Source organism: Anoplopoma fimbria, chromosome 20 (assembly GCF_027596085.1).
Source record: "Anoplopoma fimbria isolate UVic2021 breed Golden Eagle Sablefish chromosome 20, Afim_UVic_2022, whole genome shotgun sequence".
In the NCBI taxonomy this organism is placed as follows: domain Eukaryota; kingdom Metazoa; phylum Chordata; class Actinopteri; order Perciformes; family Anoplopomatidae; genus Anoplopoma; species Anoplopoma fimbria.
Window position 1 is genome coordinate 21,287,251 of NC_072468.1, and position 11,806 is coordinate 21,299,056.

The window sequence follows — 11,806 nt, forward strand, 5'->3', positions numbered from 1 at the left end:
TTAGTTGCTAATCATCTTTTGCTTTTAATTTAAATACAGTATTTTTATACTGTGGTGTTGCAACTTTTAAAGAGTAAAATACCTCAATACGTCAAACCCCATTGTATAAAAGTGAGATCATTTGCATTAATATTGCCTCACTGAAAACATGAATTACTTTCGTTTATATAAATGTTCCCTATGGAAGGACATTCAAATATGGATTAAGTGGATTAAGAAAAAGTTTTGCAGTTTGGAAGTAGAAAAACTGACAAACATAAGTCCTAGTTTACCCAGCATTATGTGTACTAAAACATTAGTACTACTAGTTAAGTATTTGCTTCAAACAAAAAAGCTAATACTGATTTAATAAATACAATAATTTCTCAATTAAAACTGTGTATCTACCATGTCAATTAGTGGAGAGGTCCAGTTGTTAATCCAACAGTTACTAGTAGAAATTAAAGGTTTAGTTGATCCGGCTGTATCATCTTAAAGCTTTCCAGTTGTAGAAATAACTCAGTAATCTAGTGGAAAACCAAATACAGTAATTTGTTTTCCCTAAAATGCAAGGGATATTTTTCTACTACATAAATTAAAACATGACATACAGATTACCTGTTCAGACAGACACAACGTTGACATGTGAATAAGTAAGTACAAAGGTCTGAATCGTACATCATTTAATCATGGCTGACATACAATAAATCGCTTTATTCTCTTAAAGGAAGCTGGTCAAAATCTAGTTATGTCATCAACATCACACTCAACAAACAACACTTTCGCTGGGCCACAACAAAACTGCAAAACTGCACTGATTTATATTAATCTGGACGGCTGCTTTGGGATCGTTTTCCAAAAAACACGGGATCCCTGGCTTTCATTCATATAATTTGATCTTCCAATCAATGGCATGCATTTGACAGACACTTTACACATTTACTTAACTACATCTTGACCAGACATTTCCACGTATTAGACTATTTTTTTAAATCTTCAATCATAAATATTGATTCTTTTACAGCCCCATAGGGGTAAAATTGCCCTCTCGGTTTTTTTTTTACAAATCAGTAACACATTGAAACCATTCCCAATTACTGTTCACTCTTCTCTTCTCCACAGAAGCCCTTGAGGGAAGAGGACAGGAGAGGTTTCGTCCCCCACTCCATCTTGGGGCGTGTCCCCCCCATGGAGCCTTCCTAGGCCAAGACGGCGTCGCTCCATAAGTCATTAAAGAAAGAGTCTCTCTTGTGCTTCAGCGCTTCTAGGAAGTCCTGAATCCGTTCTTCCCGGCAGGTGGTGTAGTGCAGCAGTGCCTCCTGTCTTCTCTGGGCGTCTGCGGGCTTCCCATTCCCGTGATGCTGCAGGTGCTCTGCTACACAGGCGCGGTCCGCCTCAAGCTGCTGTAAGGCCTGATGCTCTCGATGGAGGTCTCTGGCTTTCTAAAAAATACAACACGCAACCCACGTTTGTTTTGGGGACAACAATGTAGATGTATACAGAAATCCTAATACTGATTCCATACAGAACAGACATACAGTGGGTACAGAAAGTATTCAGACCCCTTTAAATTTTTCACCCTTTGTTTCATTGCAGCCATTTGCTAAAATCGAAAAAGTTCATTTTTTTTCTCATTAATGTACACTCAGCAACCCATCTTGACAGAAAAAAACAGAAATGTAGAAATTTTTGCAAATTTATTAAAAAAGAAAAACTGAAATATCACATGGTCATAAGTATTCAGACCCTTTGCTCAGTATTGAGTAGAAGCACCCTTTTGAGCTAGTACAGCCATGAGTCTTCTTGGGAATGATGCAACAAGTTTCTCACACCTGGATTTGGGGATCCTCTGCCATTCTTCCTTGCAGATCCTCTCCAGTTCTGTCAGGTTGGATGGTGAACGTTGGTGGACAGCCATTTTCAGGTCTCTCCAGAGATGCTCAATTGGGTTTAGGTCAGGGCTCTGGCTGGGCCAGTCAAGAATGGTCACAGACTTGTTCCGAAGCCACTCCTTTGTTATTTTAGCTGTGTGCTTCGGGTCATTGTCTTGTTGGAAGGTGAACCTTCGGCCCAGTCTGAGGTCCTGAGCACTCTGGAGGAGGTTTTCTTCCAGGATATCTCTGTACTTGGCCGCATTCATCTTTCCTTCAATTGCAACCAGTCGTCCTGTCCCTGCAGCTGAAAAACACCCCCATAGCATGATGCTGCCACCACCATGTTTCACTGTTGGGATTGTATTGGGCAGGTGATGAGCAGTGCCTGGTTTTCTCCACACATACCGCTTAGAATTAACGCCAAAAGTTCAATCTTGGTCTCATCAGACCAGAGAATCTTATTTCTCATAGTTTGGGAGTCCTCCATGTGTTTTTTGGCAAACTCTGTGCGGGCTTTCATATGTCTTGCACTGAGGAGAGGCTTCCGTCGGGCCACTCTGCCATAAAGCCCCGACTGGTGGAGGGCTGCAGTGATAGTTGACTTTGTGGAACTTTCTCCCATCTCCCTACTGCATCTCTGGAGCTCAGCCACAGTGATCTTTGGGTTCTTCTTTACCTCTCTCACCAAGGCTCTTCTCCCACGATTGCTCAGTTTGGCTGGACGGCCAGGTCTAGGAAGAGTTCTGGTCATCCCATACTTCTTCCATTTAAGGATTATGGAGGCCACTGTGCTCTTAGGAACCTTGAGTGCTGCAGAAATTCTTTTGTAACCTTGGCCAGATCTGTGCCTTGCCACAATTCTGTCTCTGAGCTCCTTGGGCAGTTCCTTCGACCTCATGATTCTCATTTGTTCTGACATGCACTGTGAGCTGTAAGGTCTTATATAGACAGGTGTGTGCCTTTCCTAATCAAGTCCAATCAGTTTAATTAAACACAGCTGGACTCCAATGAAGGAGTAGAACCATCTCAAGGAGGATCAGAAGAAATGGACAGCATGTGAGTTAAATATGAGTGTCACAGCAAAGGGTCTGAATACTTATGACCATGTGATATTTCAGTTTTTCTTTTTTAATAAATTTGCAAAAATTTCTACATTTCTGTTTTTTTCTGTCAAGATGGGTTGCTGAGTGTACATTAATGCGAAAAAAATTGAACTTTTTCGATTTTAGCAAATGGCTGCAATGAAACAAAGAGTGAAAAATTTAAAGGGGTCTGAATACTTTCCGTACCCACTGTATATATATGCATATTATGTGACAGATGGAAGGCAACACAAACTGCTTTACCTAATCTATCCTTTTCACCAACTATGCTGAATATATGTAGACGAGGTATTACGGTTATCAAAGCTATTGCTGCTTTGCAACATCACATGCAATAGTTTTTTTTATTACATTTCTCTAATTTATGTTTTGTGCCAGAATAACTAGAGTGAGAAGAGTGATATTCTTTGGTTGGAAAATATAATATAAATATCTTACAAAACAATAACCCTGCAGTAAATATCCATTTGATAAAGCTGGCAATGTTATGGGCTTGTTGAGATTGATGAGCCAATTTTGGGACATTACTTTAATATAGCAAAAATCCCATAGAGTATATTTCAGTAATATGAATAAATAAACCAGTGGACAAAAATGTTTTCTTGCATTTTGGATTCTTGTGATTTTTGATGTTTGTCCCCTGAGCCACATGAAATCATTTTGTGAACGTTTTAGAGTGATGAACCAGCAGTCACACAGCCAATACTTACTTAATATTAAAACTAATTTGTGTAGCTCCCGTTGTTATAACAATTATTAGGTTGATACTAAATCAGGAGTTGGGTTCAGTTTTAATAGAGAGAGGAGAAACTGCATGGGGAACTAACCTGATTGAAAAAACACACATCAGGATATTTGCTTTATTATACTGTGGTCTCAAAAATGACAGAGGTGTGCAGTTTGGTGTTTTGCCAATCTCCCTCTCCAATGCAGAGTCCCATATTGGTGACAACAAACAAACAATGGCCCCATAAATGCCTTACCTGAATGGATGTGTGATTTAATTGATATTGGAGAATGGCTTCACACAGGTTCCAGAACGAATACTCCGGCCACAGAACTGACTGAAACACTAGACAGGAGTGGGAAGTCTGCAGAGTGGGACATAAAAGAAAAATCAATCACAAAGTCTCAGAGGAGAAGCTGGATAGTGTTTGACACTATGATCTAATCATTTAGTATTCTTGGTTAATGCTGTATATCATAGATTGCAACCCTAATTTGGTGAGTAATACAGTGTCGCTATAGGCATAAAAAAAGAAAATAAATGATCTGCATCGGAAAAAAAATTGTACATGAAAACAAATGTGTTTCTTTGGATCTTGCGTGGTATAGTTGATATTCCTAACTAGAAAAAGAATCCCCTCCATTTAGTTACAGTCTGAATGAGGCAAATGAGTCTGCCATAGCTGAAATGAACAAGTTGCTCAAGACAGACAGCTTTAAAAAAAAAAAAAAAAAAAAAAAAAAAGACCATATATTAAAAATGTATGTTATATTGGTTACATTACATTGCATTACAGTCATTTAGCAGACGCTTTTATCCAAAGCGACTTACAGGAAGTGTATTCAACATAGGTATTCAAGAGAACTACTAGTCACCAGAAGTCATAAGTGCATCTCCTTTCTTAAACAAGCATCTTAAAGCATAAACCAGAGCAAAAGTATAGTGCAGAGGCAAATTACTACGAAAACAATAATTGCAACAGACTAATACGAATATAATAAGTGCTACAAACTACTACGAATAGGATAAGTGCAGTAAACGAATACGAATTCAATAAGTGCAGCGAACTGATACGAATACAGTAAGTGCAACAACTAATATGAATACAATAAGTGCTACGAGGAAGGCTCAGGGTAGTGCTTCTTGGTTAAAATCCAACGGTTAATTCCCATCTTTGACTGCTGCTACATAGATTGCTATTTTTATTTTACTTCCAGTTCCCCTTCTAAAGGGCAATGCTTCTTTTTTAACGGGGTTTTGGTTTGAAATCAGGTCTGTGGTGAAAACCAGCTTAAGAGATTTTAACGTTATGTCATACAATGTATAAAGCGTTAGTAAATACACCTTTTGGGAATTTTGAAGCCTTTAAGTGTCTTAAAGGCATTTGCTAAAGTGGATAGCGCGAAGTGGCCAAATGAGACTACGACACTTCATCACTTCCTTCACAGTATACTCACGGTCATGTCATCGGGTGTAGTTGGTTTATAGCCTAACCTTAACTTTTTACATCCTATGATTGCATTTATGCTCCTAATATCATAATAGTGGTTCTCTTGACGATTAACCAGCTGAACAACATGTGTAATCCGATCCCAGTGGCTTCATGTAGAGGGAACTAGTGCAATGCTAACTTCCTGGGTCGGCCTGCGAAAATATGTCATTCCTGCAACACTTTATTACAGATAAAGGCAATAAGAGACGGGATGTTACGCCACCAAAACTCTCTAATTATGGAGATCATCACAAAGTCTTAATGGAAAAACAAAAAGTAGACTTGTCTGCTTTGCTGTAAAGGCAACATCTGACACATGTTTTCAGCTCTTTCTGATATCCTTTGCATCAAAGACAGACAAAAAAAAAAATCATGTTTTGGAGGTCAATGCACAACCTGAAATACAAATATAACCAGGGTTACAGCTGCTATGCCTGAAGATTATCCAGTGCTCCCAATTAGCGATTGATCACGCAACACTCCAACCAAGTCTTGGAATTCACATCTCCAATCTTACTTTAGTGTTTTTTAAAGTTAATAATAACCTCATTGTCATCCTCACCTGCCAAAGAAGGAAGTCGCTGAGTCGCACCTCTCCAGAAGTGCGGATGAGCAGATCAGGATTGGGAGAATTATTGCTGTACAAACACTCACTCAGCAACGGCTCTGAAACGTCACTGAGCACAAAAGAACAACACAATCACAGCTTGTTAGAGCCAAAGCTCCCCATGTTGTCTTTTTATATATTCTATGTAGCATTATGGATGTTGGCAGAATATCAACAAGATCAACTCAGTATTGTCTTTTTTTTTTTTTTCCCCATTTGTCACCTTGCTTTGATCAAGCCCTGCTCCACTCCCCAAGCCATTTCTCTGACTGCATTGGTGATTTCATATCTTGAAGTGTAGGCAAAGCACACATTCAGGAAACATCTGCAAAACAGGCATTTGCACATCTGTGGTCAATAATGATATAGAATATTATATCTAATTATGTCATTTGACCAACGTGGTGGTGAGGTTGTGCCACTAATGATTAGGGTCATAGCCGCAGAGGAACAGAAGTATGTGCAGAATAAAACACATACTTATTGTGAGCCTTGGTGGAGAGCACTGCTTTGGCAATAAGCTGCTGAAGGTCGAGCGGCAGCATGTTCAAGTCGCCCAGCACCCGGATACACACGCCATGCTTCTCCAGATTCTCCCTACAGGAGGAGAGAGACAAGAGGGGGGAGTAGAACAATCAGAAAAAGCATGAAGAAGAACAGGGAGGACAAGACGACCATTTAGACCAGGCTGCTCAAGCGTGTCCGTCTGCATTTCTGACCCAGAGATGCACAGATGTGCCTGCACATGGGAGTCGTCAGTGAGTACAGTTTCCCGGAAGCAGTGTGCAGTTCAATGTACTGTGTAAAGCTGGTTTGTCAAATGTTGGTGTTCAACACAATGACACCAACCACGGTTCATCTTAAGTCACACTCACTAAAACCAGTAATTTATTAAATATTCCTTTTTACAAAAAAAACCTACAAGATGATATTCAATCCTAGACTATTTATTTCATTTATCTCCCTTTGTTTAACCAGATAATTAAATGACGACCTGGCCAAAGAGGAGGCAAGCATCAGGAGGCAAGTTGATACAAAATAAATAGCCTAGAGATCACTCTTGGGTCAGCATCTAGTGGTCATACGTGGAACTGCAGATATACAAGCCTGTAATTGTAGGTTGGTTTTGAATAGGTTTTTGGACATCTACATTGGCAGTAAAGGAATACATTTACAGTACAGTAAGAGGGAAAATCAAAAGGTGTGAACTACATATTCTGGTGAATTGCAGGGAAGCAGTCACTGTCAGCTGAAATGGTAAATGGACTGTACTTGCTTTTCTAGTCTTCCGACCACTCAAATACATTACTAATCAATCACCCATTCACACCCATTCACACACTGATGACAGGGGCGACCATGCAAGGTGCCACCTGCCCATCAGGGTCTCTCTAATCATTCACACCCATTCATACACCTTCGGGAGCAACTCAGGGTTAAGTGTCTTGCCCAAGGCGACATCGACATGGACTGCCGGAGCCAGGGATCGAACCGCCGATCCTCTGATTGGAGGACAACCCTGCTCTCCACTGAGCCACGGTCGCCCGGTAACAACATGGAAATAACTGATACTGTACACTCCTATTTATAAGTCACTGGCCAATGTAGTGGAAGGTGTTTTTGTGTCAGTGTTGACAACGGTTAGCGTATCCAGTTGCAGAAAAACATTCCAGTATTTCGCCAGTGTGGTTTGTTTTTTTAAATGCAACTGTGAACTACACAGATTTAAAAGATTTAAACTGGGGGTTTTGAAAAATATCTTGATACAATTGGCTACTTTCTATCCATCTGAAGCCAGGTTCATTTTTTCAAAGACTAAAACTGAAACTTCAAGGTTTCAGTCTTGCAAAGACACTTAACTAAATTTCAACTGCAGAACACTCACTGCATTTGGTTCCTCTGGTCTAAACTTTGAGGAAGCCGTGATTCACATGATGTATAAAATGTGACTGAAGAGCTATTTTAAATTCCTTAACCTTAAAACTCACCGTTCATCCAACAGCTTTTCAAATTTCTGCCTGGCCAGCTCCATCAGCCCATCCACCTCATTTTTAGTGCGCTTGAAGTTCTCGATGCTGAAGGCGTACACTGTAACCTCCTGGATGTTCAGATGCTTACACCACCGTAATGTCTGGTGTGGAGGGGAGACAAAGAGTTACACATAAATGAGAAACCTGTTTCATGCTCAGGTGATACGTGTTGGAGAAGACGAGCTTCAATCCCACAGCAAGCTCACCTCTGCCAGCTTGTTGAAGCCCTGCATGTGCCCTTCCTGGCGCTCCATGTTTTTCTTCCGTGCAAAGCGGCGGTTACCATCCATGATGAAGGCCACATGTTTAGGCATGGGTCCAGCCTGGGAGACACAATGAAGATCAGGGGAGTCAAGAGCAATTTGGGATATAGAGACATTAAGTTGAGTCCTACAAGTACCTTGGGGTGCAGATAAACAATAAACTGGACTGGACACACAACAACCCTCTACAGGATGCCCTGTTCTTCCTGACAGGAAATGACAGAGCAGGCTGTTCTTGGAGATGCCAACAAACTCTGGTCACCTGCATCTCACAGTCTTTATCAGCAGATGACATTTGAGACTGAAAAAATGATTCAGTTTTTCGAACTAAATAAGCTATTTAACACTTTTATCTTTATTTTGTTGTATAGTATGTGTATTTATTGTCTGGCTATGGGACATTTTGTTCCTAGCATTTTGCACTATTTTCTGGCCTATCATTAACCACATGATGAATCGATCAGTCGAGAATAGAATCAGCAGATAAATTGATAAAATAAGATAATCCTTTATTAGTCCCGCAGCGGGGACATTTACAGGATTACAGCAGCATAGAGGATAGTGCAAACAAGAGACATAGTAAAAAAATAAAAAATAAAAACAAGATCAAAATAAGTATTTTAAATAAGCAAATGAGCAATAAAAAAACAGTAAAGAACAGTAAAGAATCCACAGTAACTGAAATATTATATATACAGACAGAAACTATTATAACTATTGTATTGCACAGTGTATTATTGTCATGTGGTCTGCTGGGAGCAGAGCTGGTTGTGCAACCTGACAGCAGCAGGAAGGAAGGACCTGCGGTACCTCTCCTTCACACACCGGGGGTGAAGCAGCCGGTGGCTGAAGGAGCTGCACAGAGCTGCCAGAGTGTCCCGCATGGGGTGGGAGGTGTTGTCCATCAGGGATGACAGCTTGGCCATCACCCTCTTGTCTCCCACTACTTCCACCGTATCCAACGGACACCCCAGCACACTGCTGGCTTTATGACGCAAATAATCCTTAGTTACAGCCCCTGAATGGTGCTGTTTACCAAGAAGCCATACTTTGTGCCCCTATGTATTACACATTACATTTGAGTCACAGAGCTAATCATCCATAACATTGAAAACTAAAAAACTGTTGATCTTTAAAAAAAACAAAAACTAGAAAGTTGTTTAACAACACTTAGACTAACCCGGCATTTACAGAATCCTCAAAGACTTTACTGAACATCTGGATGGAAAAGAGTATTCTATCTGCAACACGATACACAGCCAGGATTTACATACAGTACCAGTCAAAAGTTTGGACACACCTTCTCATTCAACTACTTTGAAGAATCTACAATATAAAACATATTCTGGTTTGTTGAGCATTTGTTTGTTTACCACATAATTCCATATGTGTTCCTTCATAGTTTGGATGTCTTCAATATTAATCTACAATGTAGAAAAAAATAAAAATAAAGAAAAACCATAGAATGAGAAGGTGTCTCCAAACTTTTGACTGGTACTGTAATTACAAACATATATCGAAGGCAATGCATGACACCGTTGTTTTTTTTATAGACGTTTTTTGTTTGACAGTAGTTAATGGTTTTTAAATATAATTCAAACTCTTTGTAAAAAAACACAAAAAATAGGCCTTTGGCTTGTAAATTTACATTTATATACAGTACCAAAAGTTTGGACACACCTTCTCATTCAATGGTTTTTCTTTATTTTTTTATTATTTTTTTCTACATTGTAGATTAACATTGAAGACATCCAAACTATGAAGGAACACATATGGAATTATGTGGTAAACAAACAAATGCTCAACAAACCAGAATATGTTTTATATTTTAGATTCTTCAAAGTAGTTGAATGAGAAGGTGTGTCCAAACTTTTGACTGGTACTGTATCCTTCCTCATTTTGGACAAAACAAGAATTAACATCAAGGTTTGTTTCAGATTGTATAGACTGAGCAAGGATATTTCATTTCCAGCTCCTATGTTTGTTCAGATTTGTAAAACAGTGGCTCTATTGGCACAGGCATTACTTCATGTTTTTTTTGTTGTTGTATTGAGCAGTGAACTGATCTTTTGTCAACAGTCTTTGAGTCTTGTGGTAATAAAGTAACTGAGGTTAATGCTGTTTAATCAGGATTGGGGGGGGATTTCCATTTTTTAGGTGGAAAAACGTGGAAGTACATATAAGGAAGTGAGAGCAACACAATGAGGCTTACCTTCAGGATATTAGCTGAAATCTTCTCAATCAGGTTTAATTCACCCTCCCTTATCCACGACATGTTGGGGCTTTCAACAGTCTAGAAACAGGAGAATAATGATGTCATGAATGGTTATGAATGTCAACCTTTCACTGGCAACACACCATCACCAATGCACCATTTGAATGGCTACAATAATGTCATTTCTCAGATGTGACACTACATGCAGCCAGTGGTTGATCTGCCCTTTAGCTGCACGCTTGGCTCACGAGACATGCAATGAACTCTAAAAGCACGAACCGGGTCACGTGTCTTTACGGTAAACACGTGCTCTTTACGGTAACAAGCTTTCGTTCATTCAAACTATTGGACACCGACGTTGTTCTACTCACAAACAAGTAGACTGTAGATTTATCACATTTCCGAGAGCCTCCAACTCACAAGCTTTAGGGATGACGACCTCTTCCGCATTGGAGGGAAGTGACGTCAGCGCGTAGCGACTACTTCCGGTTCGACGTAAAAGTCGATTTTCAAAATATGTGGATGAACTTTTGAAATATCACAATATATATATAAAAAAAAAATACTATAAAGTATTTGTTTATACAGTACCAGTCAAAAGTTTGGACACACCTTCTCATTCAATGTTTTTTCTTTATTTATTTTTTTCTACATTGTAGATTAATAGAGTCTATAAAATCAAAATTTTTACTTTGATGTTAATTCTTGTTTTGTCCAAAATGAGGAAGGATACAGTACCAGTCAAAGTTTGGACACACCTTCTCATTCAACTACTTTGAAGAATCTAAAATATAAAACATATTCTGGTTTGTTGAGCATTTGTTTGTTTACCACATAATTCCATATGTGTTCCTTCATAGTTTGGATGTCTTCAATATTAATCTACAATGTAGAAAAAAATAAAAATAAAGAAAAACCATTGAATGAGAAGGTGTGTCCAAACTTTACTGTACATAAATGTAAATTTACAAGCCAAAGGCCTATTTTTTTAAAATTATATTTAAAAACCATTAACTACTGTCACAACAAAAAAAGCTATAAAAAAAACAACGGTGTCATGCATTGCCTTCGATATATGTTTCTAATTACAGTACAAGTCAAAAGTTTGGACACACCTTCACATTCAATGGTTTTTCTTTATTTTTATTTTTTTCTTCATTGTAGATTAATATTGAAGACATCCAAACTATGAAGGAACACAACTCAACAAACCAGAATATGTTTTATATTTTAGATTCTTCAAAGTAGTTGAATGAGAAGGTGTGTCCAAACTTTTGACTGGTACTGTATGTTACAAGTAACATTATTGGACAATTAAAAAAAAATAAAAGTACACTGAATTGTCAGCTAGATTTATTTATATTTGCTCGTAAATATATATTTATGTGGAAATGTAATTGTATCTTGCATTGCATTCTGTCCTTAATATTTTTTGCTGCCTTGTAAATCACACTGCTGCTCGTTTTGATAAGTGCTATACAAATAAGCTTTAATATTATTATCAACCACACAATAT

At 38.7% G+C, this 11,806-nt stretch overlaps 1 protein-coding gene across 4 annotated transcripts; it reads right to left on the reverse strand.

Annotated features, from left to right (window-relative positions):
- Nucleotides 1–653: 653 nt before the first annotated feature.
- On the reverse strand, nt 654–10,797 carry dhdds (dehydrodolichyl diphosphate synthase). 4 transcript variants are annotated; one of them, XM_054621893.1, is made up of 9 exons: nt 10,711–10,797; nt 10,288–10,368; nt 8,019–8,135; nt 7,771–7,913; nt 6,263–6,379; nt 6,006–6,107; nt 5,738–5,852; nt 3,940–4,047; nt 654–1,421 (listed from the first exon to the last, which is right to left on the reverse strand). In XM_054621893.1, the coding sequence occupies exons 1-9, from the start codon at nt 10,738–10,740 to the stop codon at nt 1,179–1,181; spliced, it is 1,056 nt and encodes a 351-aa protein (XP_054477868.1). In that variant the 5' UTR covers nt 10,741–10,797; the 3' UTR covers nt 654–1,178. The 4 variants fall into 4 exon arrangements, with proteins under 4 accessions (XP_054477868.1, XP_054477870.1, XP_054477871.1 ...); XM_054621895.1 differs by having other exon boundaries at nt 10,662–10,755; XM_054621896.1 differs by lacking the exon at nt 10,711–10,797 and adding an exon at nt 10,570–10,628.
- Between the last annotated feature and the right edge of the window lie 1,009 nt (nt 10,798–11,806).

Coding starts and splice junctions, on each gene's coding strand:
- dhdds (XM_054621893.1), bottom strand. CDS start 10,740: ATGCGGAAGAGGTCGTCATCCCTAAAGCTT. Junction 8,136..10,287: donor TTTCAGCTAATATCCTGAAG/GTAAGCCTCATT, acceptor TGTGTCTCCCAG/GCTGGACCCATGCCTAAACA. Junction 6,380..7,770: donor GAAAAGCTGTTGGATGAACG/GTGAGTTTTAAG, acceptor CTCCTCCTGTAG/GGAGAATCTGGAGAAGCATG.